The following is a 17,996-nucleotide window of genomic DNA, read 5'->3' as shown; positions in this document are numbered from 1 at the left end:
TTGATTTCTTGATTTTCTTTCCTTATTGAGCTATTATATGTAAGAAATCCCTTGAGATTCATAATTTCCTTTCACTTCAATTCCCTAACACTTTGAACCTCACAATTAAAAGAAAATAGGGAACGTATCAAATTACACTTTGAACCTCACAATTAAAAGAAAATAGGGAACGTATCAAATTACTCTCTCTCTCTCTCTCTCTCTCTCTCTCTCTAACCCTTAAGAAGTTGCCGCCCCCATCTCTCTCCTTCCCCTTCCCCCAAGGATTTATGCCCCAATGGGTGACGGGAGGGGAGGGATTTCTCCCCATTATGGGATTTTTTAATCTCCCAATTCTAGATCTCGGAGGTTTTCTCTCTTTCCCCCTTCACCCCATCCTTCTCCTCTCCAAACCACCATCCACCACCCCTCCTCCGCCTCTTTCGCCGTGCAGTCCAACGGCTTTTGAATGTAGTGCCTTGCAGATCGTGATTGCAGGAGGCATCCTCCTCCCGCTGGAGTGGGAGACCTAGGTGGGTGGATTAAGTCTGCTACGGTATGGTGGACTCCGTCCGGTTCCGTTACTGATTTTTCTTTTTTCTAGTTCTTTTCTTTGGTGTCCCCTGTGTGGGATTTCTCCCCTGTTTTTAGGGCTTCTATCACCCCTATGTGGGTGTTTTTGGTTGTTTTCTGCAGTGCGCCGTCTGTTTGGAGAGATGAATTTAGTTGGAGTTGGATATAGTTTTTGAACTGAGTCCCCTCCTATTTGGTTTCTTGATCCCTTATTTAGGAATAGAGTTTCCTGTTGATGTGTACTATTTTTTGGATCTATAATATCACTTGTTATCGTTGTGGCAAAAAAAGAAAAGAAAAAACCTCACAATTTACAAAATATTAATGATTTACTTCCTAAATGGACATTCTCAAAATATATGAAAATAAATTACAACTCAATAATTAGGAATACAATTAATTGTGTGTCTTGTCATGGAATTTGCCAATAAAGAGAGTCTGTGACCTATATATGGACCATACATTTGGTGTTCCACATTCCCTTCGTAAAAAATAAGCACTTATTTTACATTTTCAAACTCAAATATAATGAAAATGAAAAATAATTTTTTAATTTTTTTGCAACGTTTAAAAGATATCAGTGAGATTTATCAAATAGGATCCATATTGCTAAGAAAATTATTTACATAAACACATAATTTTGCTTGATTACTGTTTTTGAAAAACGTTTCTATATTTTCACACCCTTAATTTCTTGATTTTCTTTCCTTATTGAGCTGTGTTATATGTAAGAAATCCCTTGAGATTCATAATTTCCTTTCACTCCAATTACCTTACACTTTGAACCTCACAATTAAAAGAAAAGTAGGGAACGTATCAAATTACTCTCTCTCTCTCTCTCTCTCTCTCTCTGAAGAAGTTGCCGCCCCCATCTCTCTCCTTCCCCTCCTGTAGCGCCCCAAGCAGACCATTGGCTCAAATACCTTAATTTTGATCTACAAGCCACACCACATTGCAAGTCCAGCGAGCCCTTTCCTAAGTCATTCTTTCTTGCTGCTTTTCAACAGCGTTAACAAATCCCTCCGCATCCCTTACCGCCATATACACTGCTTGTTGTGGGTCTATGCATCCCTCCTTAAAAATCAAAAGCTTGAACCCCTAAATTTACAACCAACAGAAATTATTTTTGTCTTCGATTAATCCAAAAAAGTAGTCCTCGTACCGAGAAGAAATAACTAATCGCTTCGGACTACACGCGGATGTTTGGTTCAACTGACTCTTGGAAATTTTGGTGACCCGTTGTGTTCTTCCGGTGATATTACAGTCATGGATTTAAGAGCAATTGACTTCCTTAAGTAAAAGATCCATTAGCATCATCAACTGATCATCCTCTTCATTTGTAAAACCTTGCAATTGAATGAGTTTCAGATGTTCAAGTTGACAAGCATGCGACGTGACCCAGCGGAATTAACAAAGAGATTAGTTGCGTACTAATGAAACGAATGATAGGTATTCGTAGCCACGAGTAGTTCTTGAATCCAAAGAAGAAGAGACAAGGTATGAATATTATTGATAAAAAGCTTTAAAAAGTTGAATAGGTTACAACCCTTTTTATAAGACCCTAACCCTAGAAATCCTACTGTAAAAGAAATCTTAAATCACGCCAAAACAAACGGCATTGAAGAAAAGATATTTCCTAATTAATTAAAATAAAATCTTAATTCTTGTAGACCAAGAATCCTAATAAAGGTAGAAATCAAAATCAAACTGAATACGGGAAGTTAATAATTCTAACCTAAACGAAAATATTTCTAGTCAAAATCTTATTCTAAAACAATAAAAACAAAATACAAAAACTCTCCATTTTTGTTCTACATCAGTCTCCTTTTCAAAAGAACTCGCCCTCGAGTTCTCATTAGAAACTTTCCACATTCCTTTCCAACGAAATAGATATTTGGTATACTTCAACCTCTCGCTTGTCTTCCAAAGATCATTCAGAGAAAAGTGTTCATGCAATGATCTTTTCTTTTCATGACAACATGTATTTGACGAATGTTGGGAATCCATTCAAACTATTCTACTCCAAGAAAATCTATGAAATTAACATGAGCTCCGTCGAACATGCAATCTTGCAATGAATCCGTTATTTGGATGTATGCTTCAATTTGATGGTTGGCCAATCCTGTTGAAGGAAAGAATAATTTTTTTAGCACCAACTTACCTTCGCATGTATCGCTAGCCAAACTATCCTCCTCGATACTAATATTAGTATCAACCAAATTCCATGGACAATTATTTTGGTTCTCAACAACTTGATCACCAACATCGATAGCTATTTTTTTATTATCAACCTCAATTATAGCTTCCTCTTTTTTGCCAATATCAAGGTCAACTTTTTCTTTACCGCCAGCTTCAACGTGCTCATAATGATTGTATTCTACATCGACCTCCACTGTTTCTTCGATCTTGGGCTTAACAAATATCACCTCCTTTGAAGCAATCCCATCAAAATCGAATTGTCGTTTGAGATCTAATTGTCTCTCGAGCATAGCGACACTCAAAAGTTCTTCTTTGTTATCAACTTCTTCTTCAGCATCACATTCAACCCGACCTCCTTGTTTTTCAATTTCATGTTGATCCAAAATATCTAAGCCTGAACAATATGGACTGGTTTGTTGACTTTCAGAATTTTCTTGGTATGAACTCAAATAATTTGTAACTCTTTCTGAAAAATATTGCAAATCAAAAGTATTTTGGAAGAAATGTTTTGACTCAAGCTTCCTCCGATACTCTTGATACAACATCTGTCCATAATTTGTCTAAAAAAATCTATCACTCATCGATCGTCTCATCCTGGGCCATGTCCTAATGGGTTGTTTATATTGCCGCAGTCTATCGGACTGCAATTGTTCCCACCATGTAGAAACATAACCATATAATTTATGAGCTACATATTTGACCTCCTTCTCTTCAGGAATATCCGTGTAGAACTCAAAGAATTTATCTACTTTACGAAACCAATAAATAAAATTCTCAGGATGGCAATACCCATGAAAAATAGGAATTATTGGTTCTACCTGAAAAGTTGAAAAGTAGGAATTATTGGTTCTACCTTCAGACTTTGAATATCGCTTCTTCGACTGATATCCATAATAATCCTCAAATAACTCGTCTTCAGATTCATTCTCACTATCAAGTTGATAATAAGAATATCTTCCGGAGATGTTTTGGCTAATAGGTTGGTTGCGGGCAAATCCCTCAACGCGGTTCCTATCAACTTTATGTTTAACAGATTGACCATGGGCAAATCCCTTGGTGCAGGTACTGTTAAATCCTTCCCTACGATCATCGTCAATAGAGTTTGAGTATCTTCCACAAACGAATGCCATAGAGCCAGGCAAAACCGTGCTCTAATACCACTTGACGCAGCGGAATTCACGAATAGATTAGTTGCGTACTAATCCGAACATAATAGAACTCAAATCCACGAGCAAAATCTTGCGCACAAGAAAGAATAGAGAAAAACTCTGATTATTATTGATAAAAAGCTTTAAAAAGTTGAATAATTGAATAGGTTATAACCCTTTTTATAAGACACAAACCCTAGAAATCCTACTGTTAAAGAAATCTTAAATCATGCTAAAACAAGCGGCATTAAAGAAAAGATATTTTCTAATTAATTAAAATAAATTCTAATTCTTGTAGACTAAGAATCCTAACAAAGGTAGAAATCAAAATCAAACTGAATACGAAAAGTTAATAATTCTAACTTAAACAAAAATATTCCTAGCCAGTCAAAATCTTATTCTAAAACAATAAAAATAAAATACAAAAACTCTCCATTTTTGTCCTACGTCATGATGTCACTGTTTCGTAGTCCATCTACAGGTGAGGCTCGTGCCAAAATTGGTGGAAATATGGGCAGGTGATGGAGCTCAAGTTTTGATCAATCTGCACGTACCTCAAATGAATTAAGACTCTGTTATTAGGAAGGGAAAAAAATGCCGATAATAAAAAATGGAAGAAAATGAAGTGGCACGATGGGAGGGAAAAGAAAATTTATTTTCTCTCATATATTTGATAGATTAAGAGTTTAGGGAAAACCTTGGCCTGTATTTTCCTTCAAAATTATGTATGAGAAAAGAGGAATATTTCTGACTGAACTATAGATAACCACTTTCTTAAGATACAAATTACTTATATAAGTTTAGTTAATGTTTACTCCCTCCCTCTGTCCTTTCTCAAGTGTCTACCTTTGTACATTCGACTTTTTATATAACTTTTCATAATTATTTTTTATGGTAACATAATCATTACACTTTTACTTACGAACTTTTTCAATGGCATTTACTTTTCAGGATAAAATGAAAAATGTACCAACTTTTACATACTAACTTTAAAAATGGACACATAAAATATTGGAATATTAAAAAGGGACGAAGAGAGTTTTTCAGAATATTCATGAAAAATATATATTCTTTATTGGCTTGTTAGATGAGTTTTTTTTTCAATATTTTTGATAATTGGATACCTAGGCCAGCTTGCGTGCACCTCGACTAATTAGATGTATTTTTTTTTTGTTAGATGAAAGTTTCGCTTACATGTATTTCTATTATCACAACCCTACCCCTTTGAAAAAATTGCTTAATAGTACATTGTTTTAGTTATGTATCACTTTTATTACTTCCTTATTATTCACTCACCATGATGAACAATTTTTCCAAGTAAGGTGATATGTGTAAGAAGCAAGCCAATGAATCCCTCTGTCTGGTCCATCAAAGCATGAAACCAGCTTAATTCCTTCATTAAATTGAGCATTCGTGGAATTACTCTTCTACCCTTTTTAAAAAAAAAGTCCAATAAAGTGAAAAAAAAAAAACTTCTCAAACTGCTCGATTGTTATTTCCTACATGGATGGAATGTTTAATGCTAGAGACAAAGAAAATTTATCCCGAAAGTACTTCGAAAAGAGCAACTAGTGATTGAAATTCACTTTGATGTGTGTATCATCAAAATGGTTATCAACCAGACATTAATTTTTTCAGAATACTTTCGGAGTAAATTTTATTTATATCTAGCGTTACTCGAATTCCTCTTTTTATTGTTAGACGTTTTACCAAACAACATGGGAGGTGGTAAATCGTGGCACGTGGTGCCATAAGGGCACTAGATATTGATTCCTCGAAAGTTAAAGACAATCTCATGTGATCAAGTACTGTCTGTATTGCCGTGTGCACCTCTGATGCACGTAAGAACCGAGAAATTTTTGGGGAGCCGGTGCGTACTACGTGTGCTTGTTCAGTACATCCGGATCACTCATTTTAGTTTTGAACAATTCAGATTTAGAGAGAGAAAGAGGACAGAGAGAGTGGTAGGATGAAAAGAGAGAGAGAATTTCAATTTGAACTATTTAATACATTTTTAGACGATCCAAATGGACTGCTCGAGGGCTACGTGGTCACATCCAAGTGGTACCCAACCGGTACCAAAAATTTATCCGTAAGGACAACATGTTCTGATGAACGTTGAAAATGCAACACAGTACAAGAAGGTGAGAAAAGAGCGTAGGAGTAGGACCATTACTTTTGCACATTTTTTGAAAATTTCAAAATATCCCCCAACTTTTACTCTAAATTTCAATTAGACTTCCGAATTTTCAAAAAAAATCAATTTTACTCCCAACGTTATCTTCTGTTAATCAAAACGACCCCTTCCATCCAAATGCCTAACGAATTTCGTTAAAGGCTCTGTTAAATAGCGTCCCGATCGAATTTCGATAATCCGAGCCGCTCAATGTGTTTAGAACGTGATTTTAAGGGTACCTATGGGAAATTAGCAAAAAAATTACCGGAAAGGGCTTCATTCAAACAGATTTTTATTGAACTGTTCCATAAAAAAATGCTTAAATCAAGCCATTTCCGGTCTTTTTTTTTCCTTCTAATTTCTCAAGGGTACCTTTAAAATCACATTCTGAACACATTGAGCGGCTCCAATCATCGAAATTTGATCAGGAAGGGGAGGTGAGGACAAAACCAAAATCCGGACGCCCTAGCTTGAACAAAATCCGGATTTGCCCCACCTCCCCTATCCCGATCGAATTTCGATAATTTGAACTGCTTAATATGACTTCAATAAAAAAAATTGCTCGGATGAAACCCTTCCCGGTCCTTTTTTTTTTTTGGCTGATTTCTTGCAGATATTATTAAAATTACGTTCTGATCATATTGAGCGGTTCGGATCATCGAAATTCGATTGAGACACTATTTAACAGGGCCTTTAACAAAATCCATTAGTCATTTGGACGAAAGGGGGCATTTTGATTAACGGAAGATGATGTTGGGAGTAAAATTGATTTTTTTGAAAGTTTGGGAGTCTAATTGAAATTTAGACTAAAGGTTGGGGGGCATTTTGAATTTTTTCCGCACATTTTAATGGAAGTTTGGACAACATGTTTTGGTTGCGGTCTTGGTCGGCGGTTTGGACGGCTGAAATTTCTCCGTAAGGACAACATGTTTTGGTTGCAGTCTTGGTCGACAATTTGGACAGCTGAATTTATGTGTGTGAGTCTATTATTTCTTGTAGATTTTTTTTTGGATTGTTGCTTTTTTTGGGGCCTGCTCTTCTCATCTCTTATGGGTGTCGTCGTTTTTTCTTATTTGATGAACTCGATGTGAGTTTTGTGAGACGTGTGGTAACTCTGTGGCTCAGTACGTGGCTAAAATTTCTGTGTGAGAGAGTAGTTTCTATAAGTGGAGGTGCTCTAGCACTATATGAAGTCTGTCTTGAGTTGCTCAAGTACTTTTTTTTTGAAAAACGTTTCTATATTTACACACCCTTGATATCTTGATTTTCTTTCTAAACGTGTGTCTTGTCATGGAATTGCCATTAAAGAGAGGCCGTGGCCTATGGACCATACATTTGGTGTTCCACATTCTCATCTTAAAAAATAAATACTTATTTTATATTTTTAAACTCAAATATGATAAAACGAAATAGTAATTTTTTGATTTTTTTTTTGCATTGTTTAAAAGATTTTAATGAGATCTATTAAACAGGATCCATATTGCTAGGAAAATTATTTACGTAAATATATAATTTTTGAGCTTGAAATTGCCTTCTTAAAAAATAAATATTTAATTTTGAGGCTGAACATTGAATAAGTACTTATTTTCAAATAAGTACTTATTTGGCCTTTCAAAAAAAAAGTACTTATTACAATTTTCAAGCTCAAAAATAATAAAGCTACTACCCACACATATAAATATGTACATATTTTACACAGATTTTTTGTAAGGCCCATCTTGAATCCCACACAAACGATTCAAACCGTTCATTAAATGTAAAACATTTTTTCAAGGGCTCCCTTGAAAAATCAACTTAATCCGATACTTATAGATACTCGATCCAATCATCCAATTTTTAATTTTGATTTTCGGACAATGAATAATTAGATGATTGAATCAAGCATCTATAGATATTGGATTGAGCTGATTTTTAGCAAGGGCCCCTGAAAAATTATTTTACATTTAATGAACATCTCGGATTGTTTGTATGCGACTCAAGGTGGGCCCACAAAAAACTGTGTAGAATATGTACCCTATTTATATGTGTGCTTAGACTTTTCGCAAAAATAATGGGTATACTGAAATCTAAAAATATGTAATATGAATCTTGTTTGAAAGATCTCATTGCGATCTTTTAAATAATGCAAAAAAAATTAATAACTATTTTTGTAAGCCTATTATTTTTAAACTTGAAAATTACAAATAAGAACTTATTTTTTAAGAAGGTTTCTGGAATGGCAATAGGCATTTGGGCCATCTTTTTATATATCAAAACCGTTTGAATAAGGGAAATGATTTTATCACTATCTTTTTTATTAACGTCACTCCCCTGCAAGTGTATTTTTGTGCAAAAATAAACTTGCAGGGGAGTGGCGTTAACAAAAAAAAGAGTGATAAAATCAATAGCCTTGAGTAACTCAAAAATAAACTTGCAGTGGAGTAACGTTAATAAAAAAGAGAGTGGTAAAATTAATAGCCTTGAATTACTTTGTAGTAGTATAAAAAATTTGTCATCGTAAACATTTCCTGAGTCTCAGACTTTTTTTTTTTTTTTATCCGCAAAACACGAGTCTCAGACTTTGACTTCTGATTGCCCAGTGAGGTTAACGCTAGAACAAGTAGTACGGACAACGGACCTCGTGCTTTGGGTGTTGTTTGGTTAACGCTAGAACAAGTAGTACGGACAACGGACCTCGTGCTTTGGGTGTTGTTTGGTTGCAAAGCTGACTTAGACATGACGCAAAAGAATGGGAAAAGAATCCTTTTTTTTTTTAACGCCCGAGAAAGAATCCAAATTGCAAAGCCCAAAAATGTCGCATTAGAAATCCACTTAACTAGTCTCGATCGATCTACATCTACAATTTCTTCTATGTATCTGCATGTTGACTCTCTCACACATTGTCAGCATCTTGCGCACACCCTGAAATTACCCTTGCTTAATTACCAAGAAATCAAGCTCAAGTGCTCAACTATGAACTGAAATCAACTAGAATTTTCTATTCAAGACAAAAAAATAAATTACAATGACGTTACTTCAATTTGATCTTCAAAAAGAAAGTCCGACTTGTAGAGACAGAGTTGAAAGCGCGGTGGTTGAAGATTCCGAAAATATGTCATGAGAAAGCAAAAAATATGTACTCATTATAGAATACATGATAACTTATGTGCCCTTGGAGCTTGAGTACGTACGCGACCACAATCTTGTTGCAACGATTTGACATTTTTTCGGAACACCAACCCAATAATTATTTGAGCCAAATAATATGAATTGAAGAAGAAGAAGAATTGTTCGAGCCAAATAATAATATCATCATCATCAGAAGAAGAATTATTATATGAAAAATTATATCTACTGGTTGTACAATAGTGGTTGAATTGGTAGTTGCTCTTGTTTTCCAATGAAGATACTCTCGACCAATGCCATTTTAATGGATTTTGAAGAGCATTATGCAATTTTATGTATACTACGCACATGTAGTACATCCGGTGCAATATGTCTATTATCATTAGTCCGAAGACAAAAAATATATATACCGGAATAAGTATTTCTTTTGATGCAGGCTGCAATTTGTGCAATTATGTACACAGGGCCAATGCTCTCCCGAACGTCCTGGGGAATGATAAGCACCCAATAATGTAGATATTTGGGGCCAGTGACGGACCCAGGATTTGTTTCACGTGGGGACACATTATACTAATAACTTTAAGCAAAAATCGAAATTAAGAGCTCAAACTATGGAAAATTAAATTGTAAATTTCATTCATTAGGTAAAAACCAAGTAAAGAAATGAATGCCTAATTTTTCCAAACAATCAAGATATATATTACGAACCTTAAAAGAAAAGAATAAAAAGTCATAAATTATGTAGAACTAAATTAAAAGTCTTTTCAATAAAATGTTATTTTTGTCATGTAGCCCCAAATTTAATTGATGATTGGTGAGGAAAACAGTGAGGTGACGGGTGACGACCACAGAGACGAGTGACCGGCAATGACAAAGTAAATCAAGCATCGAGCAAGTTCTCTCCGTCGAGTTTTCTGTGTGGGTTTCTCGTTTTTCCACTCATTTTTGCATAAAAAATAAACTATAAATTTAAAAAAGAAAAAGAAAAAAGGGATGGGATTGGGTGGGGGCACATGCCCCCACGTGCCCCTTACTCGGTCCAGCCCTGTTTGGGGCACTTAGTCCTCTTTTATAGCATATTTACTTGCGTCTATCTAACTTTTATAGTTATTTTGCACGTAAGGTTCATTTGAGTATGTTTCAGGTTTAACGTCCTAATAAGGCGTGTTTTGATGCCAAGAATAACCTCCGAGGGTGTCCGAGCATCCCAGCCCAAGTGGCAGAGTGCCACCGATCCCCAATGATCAAGAAACGAAGCATTGGGTGAAGTCTGGGGCCGTTCGATGCCAAGTCAGGGAACTTGAAGGCAAAGCTGGACTTGGTAGTGTGGTATTGATATGCCATTATAGGCTATATCGATACTACTAATTAGTTACGAATCTAGGTAGAGAATAGCGTATCGATACAGCCCTTAATGGAGTATCGATATAGCAGGCTTTCGACCAGATTTTTGTTACTTTTTAGACTTTCCATTTATGAAATACTTACTATTTTTAGTATATTTTAAGATATTTGTTGAGAGAGAAATTGAGATGTATAAAAGCCCTTCCCTCTCACTTTAGTTCATATCTATTTTTTGCTTTAAGTATTTCTTCTTTCCTAAGAAATTCCATAGCTAGCTTCCTGCAAGCTTTTTAGTTGTAATTCTTGCAAGGACACCTTAAAGTATGTCTTATGTTAATTTCTCGTTATTAAAGTTGTTCGTACAGATTAGATATTTATAATATCAAGTTTATTTTCGTTTTCTACGGTTAAATCTCATGTCTCGTTTCTCTACTATGCTTTATCTTTTGAGTATGAGTGAGTAGTTTATTGGCTAAGTCTTGTGGTGATTCTTTCTCCATGATTTAGGTTTGTATTTGTTCTCGTTATCTCGGGCTTAAAGAATGGCTTTTGGAATATACTAAACTTGTGATTTTTCGCTCTAAACTAGAGTTGTTAACTTCTTCGATGTTGTGTCAACAAGCGGTCTTGGTGCACGGCATTCTTAGAATTCTGTCACCACAGGTTTCGATAAATGTGTCCAAAATGAGTTTATCAATATTCCGGAAAACCATATCGTTTGATTTAAACAAGGTTCAAAGTTAACTCTTCCGAGTGAGAGCGCGCAGTCGTGACTTTCATTTGAGTTATCCTCAAGAATCGTTATCGGCCTAAGTCACGGGAAAGATGATCCCTAGACTTGCCTTTTTGTTAATCAAAACCTTTTTCTAGTCGTTTAAAGAGAGAACTCTCCACCTTTCATAGCAAAATCAAAAGTTGGCCGACTAAACGCCACAAACTTTTTACTCTACAATCCAAACTAGCTATATTGGAATCTCTTTATGGGTACGATTCCGGTTTTTTCGATTATTATCTTGACGACGATTTAGCCCTACGCTTGAGGTATTTCAACCTTATTTGAAGGCAAGGTTATTGGCAGAGAACCTTCACCAAAACTTTCGGTGCCATAAGAGCTAGCTAGCTACCTAGTTGGGTCGCAAAAGGATAATCTTTTATTTATGGACGTGAGTACTTTAATTTCCATGCAGTTTGAGTTGCCCTCAGTACACCTGTCAATTGACTTGCCAATTATCTTTCCAAAAAATTTAAAATAAAATAAACAGAAGTTGAAGATGACTTTACAACTACCACTAGACTTTTGCATTAATTTCTTGCATTAGTTGATATATAATTAATAATTATATATATTCTGTATATAGTCGTCGGAGAAAAGTAACCATGCAGCTGCAAATTAAGACCCTCTCCAATCATATCATCTATTCCTCTCATGTAATCTTCATGTAAAATGAAATCTGCCTCACTTTATGATTTAAATCGTTAATTTTCCAAGTTTAGATATGTTTTTGTACTTAAATCAACAAAAGCAAGTTGATCGGACAACCAATAAAGACTTTGATTAAAGCTTCAGGTCATAGAAGAAATGAGTAGTGTCTATTGTTCATTTCTCATATGACAATTATGCTTTGTCAAGTGAATACTAGTGTCCAATAGATCTTTTTTTTTCCTAACATGAACTAATTGAGGCTTAAAAAATTCATGGCTCAAATCGTCAAGTAAAACCGTGATGAGTCTTATTTTACGTCGTGAGAAAATCCATGGCTCGGATCGTCAAGTTAAACCATGATGAGTCTTATTTTACATTGTGGGAGACTCACCCTAGATCATACGATATTCATAAGTTGAACCATCACTCTGTGATTTATTTTCATTTATTATTGAGGTCCAATCAATGAACAGACTGCAACTTGGGCAAGATCAATATATAACTAAATTATAAGATCTCGGTCCGAAATAATATTATACCGACAGTGTTTTTATAATATTTTACTATGATATCTCTAATCTTCATTGCCTCCCACGCCAAGTTATTCAATTTCAATGTTAATGTACTGTAAATGCAACTGTCAAATCTTACACTTTCTTTTTTTTTTCAAAAGTGAGAAGATTGTATTGATAAATGTTCTGCGGCATTTATAAAACGGAGATCATTACAAAAAATTTGAATAAAGCCAAACTAACTGTCCAACAAATAAAAAATGAGTAAATCATGAGATAATCGATGTCTTCCATCCTAATTCAGGCATGGTCTGACGCAACAGCAACACTTTTAAATACCTAACATCTAATTAGGAGTCTCAAACGAGAAAAAATGCAAAGTTAAAGGACAAAAGACAACACATGCCCAGACAATCAGATGTACTCCAACCAAGTATAAACGCACCAATGAATTCCCAAAAACTACAGATCTGCCAAGCCGCCACGAGTTGTCCTACAAAAGATATCGTGTAGGAATTGAACGCTGAAGCACAGATAACGTTGTGAAGCAACCTCGATTGTGAAAACCCAATTTGTAGACAAAATTCGTTTAAAGACAAATTTAACAACTCTTGTAAAATAAGATATCAAACTCTCACAGATCAAACGACAAGTCGTTAATTTGGGGAGACAGGAAGAAAAAAAAACAAAACAAGAAGATCAGAATAGTACCATGGCCTTATACTTCAAGAAGTTGATTATTGACATTGAACCTAATCCGAGACTGTACTGTACGTTTGGCCTAATTAATATGTTAAATGACTTTTTTTTGTTTTTATTTAAATTTGTTTCACATTTATTAATTTTTGTGGATTATTGTTTCCTCATGACGAGAGAAATTTAAAAAGTAAAAATTTACGATCGAAATTCTATTTTTAATAAAGACGAAAAAATTGGCTGTAATTTTTAATTTTTGGATCCCTCGATTCCCTCTCATCATGACAAAGTTTAGGCTTTTAAGTGTTGGGGCTTTGTCCCCATTGAATGTTGTCTTGGTTAGTATCTTGCCAATCAAGGGATTGGGTCTCGGATTGGACAATTTGTCATTTCTTGTCCTATTAATCTTTGTAACAATTTCAAAGGTTAATAAAATTTCTTTTTTATCGTTCAAAAAAATGACGAATCAATAATTCTCAAAAAAATTAACGATAAACTTACAAATGCATCAAAAAATTTTGAATAAGTACAAAAAAATAAGTCATTTGACTTATTAAGCCAAACAAGTTTAATCTGTACTGAATTGAGCTTTATTCTGTCACTTATTTTTGTAGGGCCATATATACAATTCCTTCCATTTTATGACATTTCACTCCACTCCCTCCCAAAGGAAAAAACCAAAAACCAAAAACTTGAACACCTAAATTTACAACCAACTGAAATTATTCTCGTCTTCGATTAATCCAAAAAAGTAGTCCTTGTTTGGAGAAGAAATAACTATCCGCTCAGGATTGCACGAGGATGTCTGGTTTAACTGACTCTTGGGAATTTTTGTGACCCGCCGTGACTGTTTTTCCGGTGATATTACAGTCATGGATTTAAGAGCAATTGACTTCCTAAGTAAAAGATCCATTAGCATCATCAACTGATCATCCTCTTCATTTCTAAAACCTTCCAATTGAATGACTTTCAGACGTTCAAGTTGACAAACATTCGACGTCACCGTTTCGTAGTCCATCCACAAGTGAGGCTCGTGCCAAAATTGGTGGAAATATGGGCAGGTGATGGAGCTCAAGTTTTGATCAATCTGCACATAATTCAAATGAATTAAGAGTCCGTTCGATTAGGAAGGGAAAAAAAATGCTGATAATAAAAAATGGAAGAAAATGAAGTGGCGCAAAGGAAGTGAAAAGAAAATTTATTTTCTCTCGTAGATTTTTTTTATGAGCAAAAAAGGTTCTCCCATCATTAAAAATAATGATACCAAAGAGAAACCCTCTAGCGATATACCAGGGAGCATTACACAAAGAGGACAAGCTCAACCAAATGGGGGAGTCATACAGTAAGAACAAGTTCAACCCATCACTACAGTTCATCTCTCAAACATTTGATAGATTGGGAGTTTTGGGAAAACCTTGGCCAGTATTTTCCTTCAAATAAGGTCTGAGAAAAGAGGAATAAATTCTTTAATGGCTTGTTAGATGAGTTTTTTTTAAATTTTTTTGATAATTGGATGTCTAAGCCAGCTTGCGTGCACCTCGACTAACTAAATGTATTTTTGCTTACATGTTTTTCTATTATCACAATCCGACCCCTTTAAGGAAAAAAAATTGTTTAATAAATGGTTTTGGTTAGGTATCACGTTCATTACTTTCCTATTATTCTCTCACCTTGACGAACAATATTTCCAAGTGAGGTGATATGTGCAAGAAGCAAGCCAATGAATCCCTCTTTGTCTGGTTCATCAAAGCATCAAACCAGCTTAATTTCTTCAACTTGTTGAATCTGAACTGAAGCCTTTCGAAAATCACCCCTGCTGCACACAACCACTTTTTCAAGTGGAAAAAGTTGTTCAAGTTAGATACAAGTAATAAAATGAGCATATATATATAGTGGTCAAGAAATGTGATTAGAACGAACTCAACACTCCACCACATTTAAGGGCCGGGAGGCCAATCAATGTGTTTGATCATTTAATCAGAATTGTTGCAACTCTCGTCGTTTGACTAGTTTTATAATATTTCCAAGTTCCAAAAAAAATTATAATAAAATAAAGAAAAAAGGTTCTTAAAAAAATAATCTTAAATGCAACTTTTACAATTTGGTCATATTTAAAAGATTGAAAACACTTCTGCTCGATTGTTATTTCCGAGATAAAATTTGCAAATACTTTTTGAAATATTAGTTCTAAAAACATGAACACTGGAAAAAAGCTTTTATGCTTTTTGTCCCCATAAAAAATGATCTTTTGCACATAAGGAGAAAAGCTTTTTCCCCTAATAATGATCATATACACAGGATTCGAAGTCTGTCAAATGCATGCGCTAAGAAAATAAATTAAAACTACTTTTGTAGCAGGTTTTATATAAAAGATAAAATGGAAAATTAATTTTGTGGCAGCTTTCAATTATAGTTGTATATGAAAGCTGCTACAAAAATAGTTTCCTGTCACGGTAGGAAAGATCATTTTTATAAATCAAAAAACAGCAAAAGGATTTAATTATAAGATTGTAAAAACGATGGAAGGGAAAAACACCAAATAAATGTAGCCATGAATAGCATATACTTATATTGGAGTAACTAAAACATTTTGTTTGATTTTGAGATTTTTTTTGATGTAATGATAGGTAATGAGTGAAGATAGATAAATAGAGAAACTTATTGAGAATCGTATAGAGAATAAATTTTTTTTCTTAAAACTAATGATTTAAAAAAATAGACAATGATAAAAATAAAAAAGGAGCAAAAAAGCTTTGTAAAAATACCTCAAGAAGCCACCCACTAATCTTCAAACTCTCAACATCCTTGAGAGAGGAAAAAAGATTCAAAACATCCTCACAATCAAATTCACTTCTGCCAAAACCTTCTCTCAAATCAAGCACCACATCAACCAAATTCAGACATCCATTTATCTGAATCAGAGGAAGTGCTCCTCTGTACCACAACGACTTCAAATTCGGTGCAGAAATCGCGATACTTTCTAACTCTTCACAACCCACCACTTCAAAACTCTTGAGAGAGTCACTTGCTTTGATATCGATGCTCTGAATCGCACTGCATTTCTCAAGCTTCAAGCTCTCGAGAAACCGGCAGCTGGAAAACAGAGTCGAAACCAAGCCCTCGGCAATTTTGTTGACAGAAACCATATGCAGAGTCTTTATCGAAGACAAATTGGAGATTCGAGGAGTCGGGTCGTAAACCAAGTTGAAATTACTCTGAATTTCATTTTCTTTTGCAAGGAAATCAAGATGCAGCTCTCCTCCTCCTCCTCCTCCTCCCTTGGCAGCTGAGAAAAACAGAGGTTTCTGTGTCTTCTCCGTTTGGAGAGAGAATCTCCAAAGCTCTGGAGAACTGGAGGATTTCGAGAGCAAACCCACGATTTGATTTATATTCTTGCTAGCTTCATCGCCGGTATCAGTGGTAATTTGATTCGGGTCGGAGTCGAATTCGACTTGGAATGGAGTCCAGAGGGTTTTCCATGAGGTGGAGAGAGTGCTGGTTCTTACAGCCTCTTTCAATGGGATTAACGAAACGATTTGGCGAAGGATTTCAGGGGGTAAGTTGCTCATCGTCGTTTCAATCCTCTCCTCATCCATGGATTCTGTGGTGTTCAAAAGTTTAGAGTGATACGAAAAAAGATTTGAGAAATGAAAAGTGGTAGTAGTTGCTTGTAATCTCTTCATCTGTACATAGCTATATATACACAGTTACCAGTGGGAGATAGCTATCAAATAAATGAACTATTAAAAATAAAATACGGAATAGGATATTGGGGAACCACGTTGTGGTCCAAGAGGACCAAGACCACCGATTGATTTTTCCAATGGTTTCCGATGGCCAGGGAAAAAACATATTTCTTGTGTATAAATGAGCTGATGCATGTACTCTCATACAATGAATAAAGAGTATCGTGATTTATACTTTGTACTTCATACGTGATGTAATGATCTACCCTACCGATTGAAAAAAAAAAAAAACTGATGCATGTGGAACCGCATAAAACTGACCATTAGACTAGTGGGTATTTTGTAGTTTGAGATGACAAAGGTAAGCTCAAACCCGGGCAAAAATGAGAGCTGACCCTCTCCGCCCTAATATCCTTCAGAAAGTCTACAGCTCCCGATCGGAATCCCGACGTCCCGCCGGGCATGCTCCGGCCATCGGACGGCCGATCCAAGCCGTCCAAAAATTTTAAAAAACAAAAAATCGAGTGGGCTAATCATAAAATAAACGGCATCCGACGTGTGTAAGTGGCCGATCCAAGCACTCAATTTTTGGCTGATCCAAACACTTCATTTTTGGACGATCCAAACACAAAAATGGAGTGCTTGGATCGGCCACTTACGCATGTCGGATGCCGTTTATTCTCGTGAAAGCCCACTCGGTTTTTTTTTATAGAATTTTTGGACAACTCGGATCGATCGTCCGGAGGCTGGAGCGTTCCCGGCGGGGCGTCAAGATTCCGATCGGGATTTCCCCTATCGGGAAGTGTATCCTTGTACTCTTTTCACCGGATATCTAATACTCCTATGTGTTCAGTTGATAGCTGTAGCTGGTTGTGGTTTTTTCCTCGACTGGGTAGTTGTTTTCTTCTTGGAATATGCCCCTGTGCATCTTGTAAGGTCTTTGGTGTAAAATATTAATTACCCAAAAAAGAACTCTGCCGGCCACCGACGGCTACATGGATGATTCGAGACGTCTAATAATTTTTAAAAAAATTTGAGTGGGCTTCGAGAAAATTCAGCTTAATCCAATATGTGTAGGTGTTCGATTTAATCTTTCATTTTTTTTTTGCAAATCCGGAATCGGAATGAAAAAATGGTAGATTAGATCGAGTACCT

General features: G+C 35.5%; 1 protein-coding gene across 3 annotated transcripts; it reads right to left on the bottom strand.

The window, feature by feature from the left end:
- Positions 1-1,507: 1,507 nt before the first annotated feature.
- LOC131323154 (F-box protein At2g39490-like) lies at positions 1,508-16,989 on the bottom strand. Of its 3 annotated transcripts, none has more exons than XM_058354817.1 (4): positions 15,921-16,989; positions 14,826-14,984; positions 13,856-14,242; positions 1,508-1,641 (listed from the first exon to the last, which is right to left on the bottom strand). In XM_058354817.1, the coding sequence occupies exons 1-3, from the start codon at positions 16,836-16,838 to the stop codon at positions 13,862-13,864; spliced, it is 1,458 nt and encodes a 485-aa protein (XP_058210800.1). In that variant the 5' UTR covers positions 16,839-16,989; the 3' UTR covers positions 1,508-1,641; positions 13,856-13,861. The 3 variants fall into 3 exon arrangements, with proteins under 3 accessions (XP_058210800.1, XP_058210801.1, XP_058210798.1); XM_058354818.1 differs by having other exon boundaries at positions 1,508-1,741; positions 13,953-14,242; XM_058354815.1 differs by lacking the exon at positions 1,508-1,641 and having other exon boundaries at positions 13,730-14,242.
- Between the last annotated feature and the right edge of the window lie 1,007 nt (positions 16,990-17,996).

Source organism: Rhododendron vialii, chromosome 4a (assembly GCF_030253575.1).
Source record: "Rhododendron vialii isolate Sample 1 chromosome 4a, ASM3025357v1".
NCBI classification, from domain to species: Eukaryota; Viridiplantae; Streptophyta; class Magnoliopsida; order Ericales; family Ericaceae; genus Rhododendron; species Rhododendron vialii.
This window is presented reverse-complemented; position numbering and strand designations above follow the sequence as displayed.

Coding starts and splice junctions, on each gene's coding strand:
- LOC131323154 (XM_058354817.1), bottom strand. CDS start 16,838: ATGAAGAGATTACAAGCAACTACTACCACTTTTCATTTCTCAAATCTT. Junction 14,985..15,920: donor TTAGTGGGTGGCTTCTTGAG/GTATTTTTACAA, acceptor CACTTGAAAAAG/TGGTTGTGTGCAGCAGGGGT. Junction 14,243..14,825: donor TGGAAATATTGTTCGTCAAG/GTGAGAGAATAA, acceptor AATTATGTGCAG/ATTGATCAAAACTTGAGCTC.